This window comes from Artemia sp. Qi Xiang Cuo, chromosome 2 (assembly GCF_049724085.1).
Source record: "Artemia sp. Qi Xiang Cuo chromosome 2, ASM4972408v1, whole genome shotgun sequence".
Taxonomy (NCBI): domain Eukaryota; kingdom Metazoa; phylum Arthropoda; class Branchiopoda; order Anostraca; family Artemiidae; genus Artemia; species Artemia sp. Qi Xiang Cuo.
This window is the reverse complement of record NC_142795.1, coordinates 81,041,772-81,055,309: the sequence shown is the minus strand read 5'-3', so window position 1 is coordinate 81,055,309 and position 13,538 is coordinate 81,041,772. Positions and strand designations below refer to the sequence as shown.

General features: G+C 39.2%; 1 protein-coding gene across 1 annotated transcript in view; it reads right to left on the bottom strand.

The window, feature by feature from the left end:
- The window catches only part of LOC148955679 (putative G protein-coupled receptor Mth-like 3), a 40,787-nt gene that overhangs the window by 10,473 nt on the left and 16,776 nt on the right, over positions 1 to 13,538 (bottom strand). Inside the window, exon 2 of the mRNA XM_089108300.1 lies at positions 6,324 to 6,494. Coding sequence (XP_088964426.1) covers positions 6,324 to 6,494 — 171 coding nt within the window. The remainder of the gene's footprint in view (positions 1 to 6,323; positions 6,495 to 13,538) is intronic.

Here is a 13,538-nt window from a genome sequence, read left to right as displayed (position 1 = left end):
ATCCCGATATTTTTCGAAACCAAAAATAAACCTAACTAAATGTATCTGCAAGGTCTTCCGTTTGTGTATATAAAAATTCGTTATTTTTGTAGTGTGTCCGCCATTGCTCACGCAGGCTTTTGGCAAGTACGAGGAGGAAGCAGAAAACCATTCTGCTGAAAGGAAAAGACGCCTAATGGAGCATAAAGAAAATTAAGATTAGATGGAGGCGGAGTTCTTGCAAGATTCTTATTCTCCTCCAAGTATATGTAGCTCAGAAAAAACTGACAAATTATAAAAGAGCAAGAAATCCAGGTGGAGAATTTCTTTGAAAAGAGACTAGTGAATCTGAAAAAAGGCCAAGTTTATGGTATGACTGTTAACTATGTAGTTGAGTCTACTTCTCCTTAAAGCATAGTTGAGAAACCTACCACCAGAAAACTGGTTCAATGACTGATTCCATATGCAACCCTGATTTCACAAAAACACTTTTATTCTTCTTGAGAATATGCCGCAATATTCTGGCTCCAAAGATACTACTGCTGTGTCCATCAAATGCAACATACTCTTCAGTTGCGGACCACGATTCATATATACAAGCAATATCAACTAGTTCATTTTTAAAATATAGTTCAACCTCTTCTGTTTTGTTCATAAGCAATATATATATATATATATATATATATATATATATATATATATATATATATATATATATATATATATATATATATATATATATATATAAGTTGCCCTCAAATCACTTTCGACTATTAAAAAGGATGCTAAATCTTTGAATTTCAAATCGAATTAGCCCGTTTTCAAGTTTCTACGACAAGGATTTCAATGAAAACCTTATATACCCCCAGGGCATAACTTATAATCCTTGCCACAGGGATTGTGGGGAAGTGTCCTCCTCAAAAATATATTTTCTATCTGGAAATCAACTACACTGAACAAAATGGCTATGTCAAAATTTTTATTGGATGTGTTTGGGGGAATGATTGGCGTGGGGCGGGGGGCTAGTTGCCCTCCAATCACTTTCGACTATTAAATAGAGCACTAGACCTTTGAATTTCCAATCGAATGAGCATTTTTTTTGAAGTTTCTAAGTCAGCACCTTATATGCCCCCAGGGCATAACTTATAACCCTTGCCCTGAGGGCTGTGGAGGAGTGTCCTCCTCAAAAACATATTTTCTATCTGAAAATCAACTACGCTGAACAAACTGGGTATCTCAAAATTTTGATTAGATGTGTTTGGGGGAAAGATGGGCATGGGGGGGGCTAGTTGCCCTCCAATCACTGTCGACTATTAAAAAAGGCACTAGCCCCTTGAATTTCCAATCGAATGAACCTTTTTTGAAGTTTCTACGACAACACCTTCTATAAAAACCTTATATGCCCCCAGGACATAACTTAAAACCCTGATCTTAAGCCCTGAGGGTTGTGGGGGAGTGTCCTTCTCAAAAACATATTTTCTATCTGGAAATCATCTATGCTGAACAAAAGGGCTATCTCCAAATTTTGATTGGATGTGTTTGGGGGAATGGTGGGCGTGGGGGGGGGGGGGGGGGGTTAAAGTTGCCCTCCAATCACTTTCGACTATTAAAAAGGGCACGAGCCCTTTGAATTTCCAATCAAATGAGCCTGTTTTGAAGTTTCTGTGATACCGCCTTCTATAAAAACCTTATATGCCCCCAGGGCATAACCTAAAATCCTTGCCCTGAGGGTTGTGGGGGAGTGTCCTCCTCAAAAACATATTTTCTATTTGGAAATCAACTACGCTGAACGAAATGGCTATCTCAAAATTTTGATTGGATGTGTTTGGGGGAATGATGAACGTGGGGGGAGGGCTAGTTGCACGCCAAACACTTTCGACTATTAAAAATGGCATAAGCCACTTATATTTAAAATCAGATGAGCCCTTTTCAGAGTTTCTACGACAAATCCTTCGATACGAAGTGCCCGGGGATGGAGAAAAAAAACACATTTTGGCAACATCGTTCTTTACTTAGGCAGCGCTAGCGCGCTGCCTATGATGGAAGTGTACCTGAACTATGTGAGCTTATCAAACTATGCACATCAGACAGTTCTGGCAAAAACTACGGCCATCACATCAAAATGTTCTCAAAAAGAGGAGGATTATGAAGAACCTTTTAGCAAACGTATTAAAATATTGTCGCCATATTTGCAATGTACTAGTGTTGTTTGGCCACGCGTTAGTGGGGAGACAAAAGAGGCCAAAATCAAGTACGAAGCGAAACGAAATCCAAAAATGTTGAGTTTTAGGCGGTCAAAAGTCGTCCAACAATTAATAGAGAGCAGAGGAAATGGACCTGAACGACCTAACTCAGCTAATCTAAATTCGGTGAGCTTATCAAACTATGCATATCAGCCAGTTCTGGCAGAAACTACGGCCATCACATCAAATATTCTCGAAAAGAGGAGGATTATAAAAAACCTTTTAGCAAACGTATTAAAATGGTGTCACCACGTTTGCAGTGTACTAGTGTTGTTTTGCCACACGTTAATGGAGAGACAAAAGAGGCCAAAATCAAGCACGAAGTGAAACGAAAACCAAAAATGTTGAGTTTTAGGCGGTCAAAAACCGCTCAACAATTAATAAACAGCAGTGGAAATGGACCTGACCGACCTAACTCAACTAATTTAAATTCTGTGAGCTTATCAAACTATGGCATCAGACAGATCTGGCCAAAACTACGGCTATCACATCAAAACATTCTCAAAAAGAGGAGGATTATGAAGCACCTTTTAGTAAATGTATTAAAGATGAATCGCGATGTTTGCAATGTACTAGTGATGTTTTGTCACGTGTTAACGGGGGGGACAAAGAGGACAGGATCAAGTGCGAAGTGGATCAAAAACCAAAACTGCTGAGTTTCAGGCGGTTAAAAACCGTCCAGCAAACAATAGAGAGCAATGGAAGTGGACCTGACCGACCTAAATCAGCTGCTTTAAACTCTGTGAGCGTACCAAACAATGCCAATCAGACACTCCTGGCAAAAACGTTCTCGAAAATGGGAGGATTGTGAAGTGCCTTTTAGCAAACGTATTAAAGTGGTTTAACTACGTTTGCAATGCACTAGGGTTGTTTTGCCACGCGTTAATGGGGAGACAAAAGAGGCCAAAATGATGAACGAAGTGAAACGAAAACCAAAACGGTTGAGTTTTAGGCGGTCAAAAACCACTCAACAATTAATAGAGAGCAGTGGAAAAAAACCTGAGCAACCTTATCTCATGGCCGACCTTGACCAATCCTAGTTCGGACCTAAAGATTCATTTTTCGTATCACCTTTCTTCTTAGAAAAATAGTACCTGCAGCTGTTGGATTAGTTGAACCTGTAGCTGTTGGTTTAGTTGCATCTGCAGCTTAATTGTGCCTGCAGCTGTTGGCTTAGTTGTATATGCAATTGTATGTTTAGTTCTACCTGCAGCTTCTGACTTAGGTCTACTTAGAGCTGTTGGCCAAGTTGTACCTGCAGCTGTTGGCTTTTGTACCTGCAGCTGTTCACGTAATTGTTTGCAGCTGTTGGCTTAGTTATACCAATAGCTGTTTGCTTAGTTGTCCTTGCAGCTGTTGGCTTAGTGGTATCTGCAGCTCTCTAATGCCCCACTAGCAGTGACGAGAAAAAAACAATGACACCAGTGCTTTTCATGCAAAAAGTGACTCCCTTGTGGGGACTTTTAGCAATGGCAATTCCTATCGTGTAGTTTTCATTTCGATCCGACGCCATTTCCGAGGAGTTTCAGGTGCTTTTTAGAAGTTCCGACATTTTTTGTCAAAATAACATTTTACTATTAAAATAAACTGAAATAATATTTACCAATCCTGAATTAGCTAGAAAAGGCAATTTTATGTTACTAGATAACTTTTTTAAAAGCGTTTGGGAATTTGTGGCTACCATGGGTCGTGGCTCGCTCATTACTAGGTTGCATCTACCTCTGCAACCATGACTAATTAAATTCAAACAGCTATGGCTTTTGATGTGCCTTTAAAATTATCTGAGTTTAAGGGACGGCGTCTCTTTTGTTAATCCACAGCTGCTATTCATGGGTCACAGTTTCTTAACACTGGAAAAAATTCTCATTATTTTTCTGAATTCAGCATGAATATCCGTCCCGGGTTTCCCAAAATTTTTTATGTATATTTACAACAAAACACTCAACCATTCCTCCATGGAAAGATCCTCCCAGGTAAATCCCTCCCTCCGCCCCCCCCCCCCCCCAAAAAAAAATCCCCACTGAAAGCATCTGTATACTTCCCAATAACCAATACTATATGTAAACAACGGGCAAAGTTCACAACTTGCAGCCCTTCCCCTGGGGACAGTGGGGTTTTTAGTCGTTCTCAAAGACATAGTTATTGGATTTTTCGACTATTCTGAACAAAGTGGCTATTTCAAAATTTTGATCTAGTGACTTTGAGAAAAAATGAGCGTCGGAGGGGGCCTATTTTTGTTGGTCACTCAAAAGGGCACTAGAACTTTTAATTTCCGTTTGAATGAGCCCTGTTGCGACGTTCTAGGACAACTGGGTCGATACGACCCCCCTGGGAAAGAAAAATAAACAAACAAATAAACACGCATCCATGATCTTTCTTCTGGCAAAAAATAAAAAAATTCCACATTTTTGTAGGTAGGAGCTTAAGACCTCTACGGCAAGGTTATCTGATACACTGAATCTGATGGTGTGATTTTCTATGACTATGACTAGATAAGATTCTATGGCTTGTAGGGGGTGGTTTTCCTTTTTTCGAAAATGAGGCAAATATTCTCAGACTTGTAACTTTTGATGGGTAAGATTAAACTTGATGAAACATATATATTTAAAATCAGCATAAAAATACAATCCTTTTATGTATCTATTGGTATCAAAATTTCATTTTTGAGAGTTTCGGTTACTATTTAGCCGGGCTGCTCCTTACTTACAGCTCGTTACAACGAACTGTTTGAAAAGAAATCTATTTGGCATTTTGTTTTAGGTTGAGTGGGAGACTAGGAGAGAACAGAGAAAAATATCGCGTCTGAGGTTATCAATTAGTCAAACATATTTTTTTCAGAATCTTTGTCTTCATTAAGGTTATCTTGGTCTTATGTATATGCAATTTGAAAGGTCTTGAAAAAAAAATGTGTTTGGAAGAAAAGCTTTTTGGAGTGTTTTCCTGGCCCTTGTTGCTCCAAATAATTTTTGTAACTTAGGCTCCCCTTCGCCCAGGATCTTAAGGTTGCAAGTTTCAAACTGATCAAGAAAAAAAGGCCCATTTCGAGGTCCCTTCAACACCCTCCCTATCCCAGATATATATATATATATATATATATATATATATATATATATATATATATATATATATATATATATATATATATATATATATATATATATATATATATATATATATATATATATATATATATATATATACTCCTGTAGGTCTCAGTAATTTTGATCTCTAGTATTATTCAAGAGAAGCTTCTTTAAAATATTGTGTTTCCAGTAAAGTGCAAATGAAGCTATGACCACTAGAGACTCTAGGAGAGGGAGGGGCCAGTTCTCCTCTTAATGGTGGTAATTTTAAGTCGTTTTAAGAGTGACTTGACTATTAATTTCAATTCCTCCTCGTTTTAGGATTCATCTATTCATCCATAGCAGAATGTGTTATCTGCGATTATTGATTTGGATTTTTTTTAGTTTGAGTTTCATTTATTCATTCATAGTAATTTCATTTCAACTTAAGTTATTATATGCCTGTATCTTTCTTCGTTCAAGTTTTAATATCTTCTGTACTTTTTTTTATACTTTGTCTTTGGAAAAGTTTTCAAAGTTAATTTTAAAAAATCTAAGTAATAATGGCCTTAATGTTAAAAAAAGAACTTTTCCAAAGATAGTAATCTCACTAAACGAAATAGTTCTCATGTTTTTTTTTCAAGTTTCAGAAAAATATTAGATTTGTGTTGTACGGTTATCGATTTCTCAAAAACACTGGTTAAAATGAGAAATTAAGCTGTTACAAGGTTTTTGATTTAACGATAAAATAATATCTGTTCAGAGTATAAATATATTAACAGTAGCGAAAAGTCCTATACTCTCCATTAAAGATTTTTTACGCAGATCAGTCTAGACTTCCCTTTATGACTCGGCCTTTCACGCAATCGCAATGACAAGTTTTTAGCGTATTACAATGGGATTATGGAAGATCTATTGCTCTGACGCAGACGGATTTTCCGTTTCTAAGCGCTTTGATATGTATCATTTCCGGAGAAACATTCCGCTACTGTTATATATTTATACTGTGATATCTGTCCTGTAGTATAACTCACTTTACCTCTGTTTCAGTACACGAGTCTGTGCATTCCAAACCGAATTTCTTCCTCTGTTTCTTTATTTCTTCTCTCACTTGTGAAACTGTTAAAGGGCTGCCTGTCAAAGTTAGAATAGTAGGCATATACGACATCATTCCCAGAAGAATGTGTAGACGTTGAATTTGCATTTTTATCTTGAACAGCAAAAAATACTTTTCAGAAAATATTACTAAAGGAAAAAATAGCAGTGTTTAACACTAAATTAAGCTCTGGCACAACACTGTAAGTTTTATCAAACACAAATAAAGAAACGACATCACTGCGCGATTCCTTACTTGGATGGCTTAGTGAAAGCGAATTTCTGTGAAGAGAAATTGCAGGCTGAAAAATGAGTTCGCTTTGCCTGGTTTGAAAAAGGGACTTGAATATTAGCCCAGGTGAATACATTTTTTTGTTTAACGAGGCGATGCAGAATCCGGCTACCAAATCGAATTTTAGCTGCATGTAAGCTTATAGACGAAATGCACTAGTTTGCGCTGAGAAATTTCCACATTTAGCGAAACTCCCTTTAAGCCCGCATTGCGTTCTTAGTTCAAATATGTTCCTCTAATCGAAAGAAAACTGGGAGGTAAACTCCCCTCCCCCTCTATTGATATGAATGCTCATTAAAAAATTGCTGTTTTGTGACACTAAACTTTTTTTTTATAAAACTATCTGTTTTCTTGGTTAGAAAGGATACTAGAACTTTCGATTTTGGTTTCTAAGAAACCTCTTTCGTTTTTAATCACCGCTGGTTAATGCTTCCAAGGCTGGTCACCCTTGGAAGCAAAAAAAGAAATAATAAGAACAAAACAAATTAAAAACGAGTTAACGCTGGAAAATCCAGCATTGCCTAACTTAACAATATACGGACAAGACAGGGTATTGGTGCTGTAGTCAATCGTCATTTTTCTTTCATTCACCAGCCTGACTATAACCTGGCCTAGGCATATGAGCTATGACCATATATGGCCTAGGTTGTCTCGTACATAACATTGTTTAGCATAGAATCTGTAAAAGTAAAAGCGAGATGATAACCAGGATTAGTGGTATATCATCACTTGTGGTGGAGCCGCGAAGCCTGTAGTAATAGAAAGCATCGGTCTAAATCTTTTCTCATCTGGCATTTGAAGCAAAGTTGAATTTATACCCTATTTTTACTTTAAAGGAAATCGCGTACTTACAATTTCAACAAACAACAAAGATCCCTTTTCTCAAACTCCTTTTCTTTAAGTTTGTAAGACTTAAACATTTGCTGATTTAGTACAATTTTAGATTTTTAGTACGGGAAACTTCCTTTGGTAACCACATCCTTTCCTTTTTATTGAATTATTTAGATAAAGGCTCTTCAAAATGGAGTAACGAAAATTCCAACTTCGTCAGCTTTTGTCACTTATGGGAAATTTGATAAGACTTGTATAATATAATAGGCAGCGGAATAGCGCTGCCTAAGTAAAAAGTGATGTGGAGACAATGTATTATTGGTTTTATTTTTGTTTGTTTTTCTGGCCAAGGCACTTCGTATAGAAGGATTTGTCGTAGAGACTTCCAAAGGGGCTTGTTCGGTTGGAAATTAAAAGTTTTAGTGGCCTTTTTAAGAGTCAAAAGTGACTGGAGGGCAACGAGTCCCCCTAGCTCCATCATTTCAGACAGTTCGTGGTAACGAACTGTAAGTAAGGAGTGACCTGGCTCAACAGTAACCGAAACTCTAAAAAACGGAGTTTTGATATCAATAGATTTATCAAAAGAATCAGATTTTTATGCTGATTTCAAATATATAAGTTTCATCAAGTTTAATTCTACCCATCAAGTGTGCCTTATTTTCGAAAGAAGGGGGAAAATCACACCATCAGATTCAGCGTATCAGAGAACCCTATTATAGAAGTTTCAAGCTCCTATCTGCAAAAATGTGGAATTTTGTATTTTTTGCCAGACGAAAGATCATGGATGCGTGTTTATTTATTTTTGTTTTGTTTTTTTTTTCCCCCAGGGGTGATGGTATCGATCCAGTAGTCCTAGAATATCGTGAGAGGGCTCATTCGAGCGGAAATTAAAAGTTCAAGTGCCCTTTTCAAGTGATTAAAAAAATTGGAGGGCAATGTGGCCCCCTCCCACGATCATTTTTCTCCCGAAGTCACCCAATAAAAATATTCAAATAGCGATTTTGTTCAGCATAGTCAAAAATCTAATAAATATGTCTTTGAGGGTAACTTAATGTCCCACAGTTCCAGAGAGAAGGGCTGCAAGCAATGAACTTTGCCTATTGTTTACATATAGTATTGGCTAATGAGAAGTATACAGACGATTTCAGGAGGTTTTTTTTGGTGGGGTGGGAGGGGTTAGAGGAGGGGGTTACGAGGAAGGAACTTTCCATGGAGGACGTTTCCTTGGGGGAAGGGATGTTTCTATGAAGGGGTGCCGGATTTCCCGGCATTATTTAAAAAAAACAAGTTTTTTCAACTGAAAGTAAGGAGCAACATTAAAACTTAAAACGAACAGAAATTATTGCGTATATGAGGGGGGTCGCCCCCTAGTCAATACCTCGCTCTTTACGCTAAAGTTTTTTCTAGTACTTCCCAAAGAGCTATCTATTCTAATTAGACGGCCTTTGTGATTAAGGGATTTGTGATTCGAACAAAATTCGAACTTTAGCGTAAAGAGTAAGGTATTGACTGGGGGGGGGTGAACTCCCTACTGTCTCACAACTTTAATTTTTGAAACACTAAGCAACTTTAGCGTAAAGAGTGAGGCGTTGAGGAGGGGACCGCCCCTTTCATATTCGGAATAATTTCTGTTCGTTTTAGGTGTTAATGTCGCTCCTTACTTTCACTTAAAAACTTGTTTTTTTATTTGATCCCCAAACAAATTCAATTGAAATTTTTAGATAACCATTTTTTCCAGTGTAGTTGATAGGTCAAGTAATTAAGTCTTTGGGGATGACAACCCCCCCCCCCAATAAATAGCCCTCAGGGCAAGGGCTATAAGTTATGCTAGTACCCATTATTTACTTTTAAGCTTTGTATGGAAGGGGTGGTCGTATAGGTTTCGTAGGGGCTTATTCGATTGGACAGCAGAAGTTCTTTTGTCCTTTTTAGGAGTCAAAAGTGATGGGAGGGCAAATAGCCCTACGTCCTCTTTTCCTTAAATGTATCCGATAAAAATTTTGGGATGGCCATTTTTTTAAAAATAGTCCAAAGATCATATAACAGGGCTTTTGGAGTTAAAAAATCCCCTAGAGTCTGGGGGCAAGGGTTGTAAGCTATGTCCGGGGGCATATAAGGTTTAACGAAAGGTGTGGTCATATAAACTTTAGAAGAGGCTCATTTGATCGGAAATTGAAAGTTCCAGTTCTCCATTTTAAGAGTCAAAAGTGATGGGGGGAAGCTAGCACCCCCCCCCCCCCCCTTGACGCTTTCTTTTCCCCAGACGCATCTGATTGAAATTGTGGGATAGCCATTTTCTTCAAAATAGTTCAAGAACATATAACAGTGTATCCAGGGTTGACACAACCCCCAGAGTCCAGGATAAGGGTCGTAAATTGTGACCCGGGAGCATATAAGGCTGTCATGGAAAGGGTGGTTGTATAAACTTCGGATGGGACTTATTTGATTGTAAATCGGAATTTCTAGTGCCTTTTAAGACTAAAAAGTGATTGGAGGGCATGCACCTCCCCCCACACACTCACCATTTCCCAAAACACATCCAATCAAAATTTTCAGAGAGATATTTTGTTCAGCATTAATGAAAGGTCCAGTAATTATGCATTTGGGGGTGTCAACCCCTAAGGCCCTCAGGGCAAGGGCTGTAAGTTACACAATTTAATTTTTGTTTACATATAGTTCATGTTAATGAAAAATGTGGGTTTGTTTGACCTTTACTTTCCAAAAAGACGAATAGCATTTAGGTGAGCCTTTCAGAGAATGTTGAGGGAGTGTTTAAATGAATCAAAACACGTTGTGCATATGGGTTGTCAAAAGGGCGTAACTCAGGAATGACTGAGTGTATGAATTTGAAACTTTCGGGAAATGATAATGGAGATGATCAATTGTCCGAAAAGGCAACATTCACACACTACTGCTACTACTACTACAACTACCACTACCGCTACTGCTACCACTTCTACTACTACTACTGCCACTACCACTACTACTGCTACTACTACTACTGCTGCTAGTACCACTACTACTACTATTACTACTACCGCTACTGCCGCTAAAACTACCACTGAAACTACCACTAGACTGAAATGAACTAAGCCAAAATATAGTATGTGCATACGGATTGCTCTTACAGGCTTATCAGCAATATTTTGGAACTACTTACCGTATCAGGATGAAACTTCTGGGGCATCATGAGTGGGATGTTCAACTGACGAAAAGACAACATGCACCTGCTACTACTGTTATTAACATTGCTAGTACTACTCAGGGGTAAATCTCCAGCCTTTTTATTGGGGGGGGGGGGGCAAGAGGGGTCCATATCCGGATAGTCAAGGGGCATGGGGTATATAATATTTTTTCTCCACATTACTGGGGGGAGGCAACTGCCCCCCTTGACTCCCCCAAACGACACAACTGCTACTATTGTAACTGCTACTAGCAATACAATTCAATTACTACTATTACTGCTCCTATTGCTATTACTGCTGTTACTGCTCATACTAATACTATTAAGGCTACGCGTATGAAGGTGAAAATTTCACGGAATATTGGGAAAGAACAGGAACATAATCAAAACACACTAATTGTATGTAGATTGTCAAAGGGCTTATGTCAAGAATGGATGTGGGTATTAAGTTGAAACTTTTAGAGAATGCTTAAAAGGGAAGATCAATTAACCAAAAGCTAGTATGTGCATGCGACTACTAACACTATTACCTTTACTGCTACTACTATTACTACTACTACGGCTACTATACTACTCAAACTACCAGTTCAATTGCAACTACTTGTAAAACTAAGAGTATTATAGTGAAAAGCACCTCAAAAAGGCACCTCAAAAATATTTTTGGAACGGCTTCCGTATCAAGGTGAAACTTCTGGGGTATCATGAGGTGCATGTTTACGTGACCGAAAGGCAACATGTACATTCTACTATGGTCATTAATACTGCTACTACTACGGTTGTTACTATTACAAATACAGCACCACTACTGCTGCTACTTCTCCTACTACCACCACTAATAATACGATACTAGTAAAATTAAGGCAAAGTCGAGGAAGGTTAAAATTTGAGAGAATATTGAGGGGAAATTTGAACTAAATCAAAAGACGCTAAATGCATGCAGATTTTCAAAAGGGCTTATCTCAAGAATAAATTTGGGTCTTAAGTTGAAACTTTTAGATTATACTTAAAAGGGAAGATCAATTGACCAAAGAGATCAATTTACAAGATCAATTGATCAATTTACCCGCTATTACTAATAATAGTAGCCCACCCCACTGAGGTGGGTGGAGCCCACCCCAGGGACTCTCAGTATCTAGGCAAGTCCTAGCTCTAATCAGATCTCAGGCCTAGGGTCGGTTGGGCCTGCAACCCTCCAACCGAAAACTTTACCGCAACGAGAAACGATGATACTGTCTCGGATGACCTACCCCTCTTTTACCTTCCACGACCCTAGAAATCGGTCCCATGACCGATTTCAGACCACCGAATGAACCTTCTTGACCAAGGCAGAATACGGCTCACCACTTGGAACGTACTCACACTCAAATTCCTGGAGCTAAATTAGTGCTTTCCTTCGAGCTAAAACGCTTCAATGTAGCTGGGGTTGGGCTTACGGAAACCCGCCTTGTCGGAAGCGAGTCCGAGGATATTGGTGAAGGATATCACCTGATCTGGTCTGGTGATCCAAAAAGCAAGACAAGTGGTATAGGCCTCATGTTGAACGCCAGAGCCAAGAGATGCCTTCTCTCCTATAAACAAATTTCAGATAGAATATTGATGGCTCCGCTCCAGCACAAGCATGGAAAGTGGACAATTATTTTATGCTATGCTCCCGCCAATCCGAGTCCTGCAGAAGTGAAGGATCAGTTCTACGCAGAGCTCCCAGTGACCCTGTCTAGAGTCCCACCCCACGACATTGTCACTCTACTGGGAGACCTTAACGCGACGGTAAATGACAGGGAGGGCGTGTGGAGAAGTGTTTCTGGCCCTGTGACTCCGGATCCACTGAATGACAACGGACAAAGACTCATCCAGCTCTGCAATATGCATAATCTGTTCATATCAAAATCGCTCTTTCAGAGACGAAATAAACACAAATACACTTGGTATAGTAACGACGGCCATACAAAGAAGATGATCTCGGGTCGCTGGCGCTCGTCAATAACAAATTGCCGGACTTATAGGTCGGCCGAGCTTGGAAACACAGACCATAGGATGGTAATCACCATGTTGAGGCTACGCCGGAGAGCGCAAGGACAAGAAAGACGGCCTCCCAAGTTCGATCTGAGTAGTCTGGCTACATCTGAGATGCAACAGAAGTATACTCTCGATATCTCTAACCAGTTTAGCTGCTTCCAAGTTCTGAACGACCCTGAAGTAGCATGGAACTCTTTCAAAGATAACACAGTGGCTTCTGCAAGCAATATTATTGACCACAGCAGACACAAGAATAAACTCTGGATATCCCATGAGACTCTGTCCGTGATCGAGCTGCGCCGGGAGGCCCGCTTAGCAAAGAATATGCCAGAATACAGACGACTCAATGTCTTGCGGAATAGCCTACTGCACAGAGATAGGAAGACCTTTGTCGACAAAAAAGCCAGTGATCTTGAAGATAATGCTAAGAAAGAAGACGTCTGCTTCCTGTAAAAAAATCACTGTGGGTTGACGGAAGGGAAGAGTTCCTGCGTGGGGTATCTTTTGCTTGCTAACAGCAGCAGACTGGATAACAATGTAGGCAAACTTCCCGTCTAGAGTATTTATTTCTCAATGCTTCTGATTGCCGAGGCAGTTGATCATTCCGACCCAGATCTGATTCAAGCAGCCATGGTCACACTCGAAGCTACTTCCAACCTCGTATCCTAACCGTTTACCACCTCTGAGATTCGAAATGCTGTAAAACGGTTTATAACAATCGAGCCCCTGGCGTCTGTGGTATTTCTGCAGAACTCCTCAAGTACGGGGTTCAGCAATGATTCTGTGCCTCTAGCTAATCTTTTCAGCTGTATGGACGACGGAAAGCATATCGAACG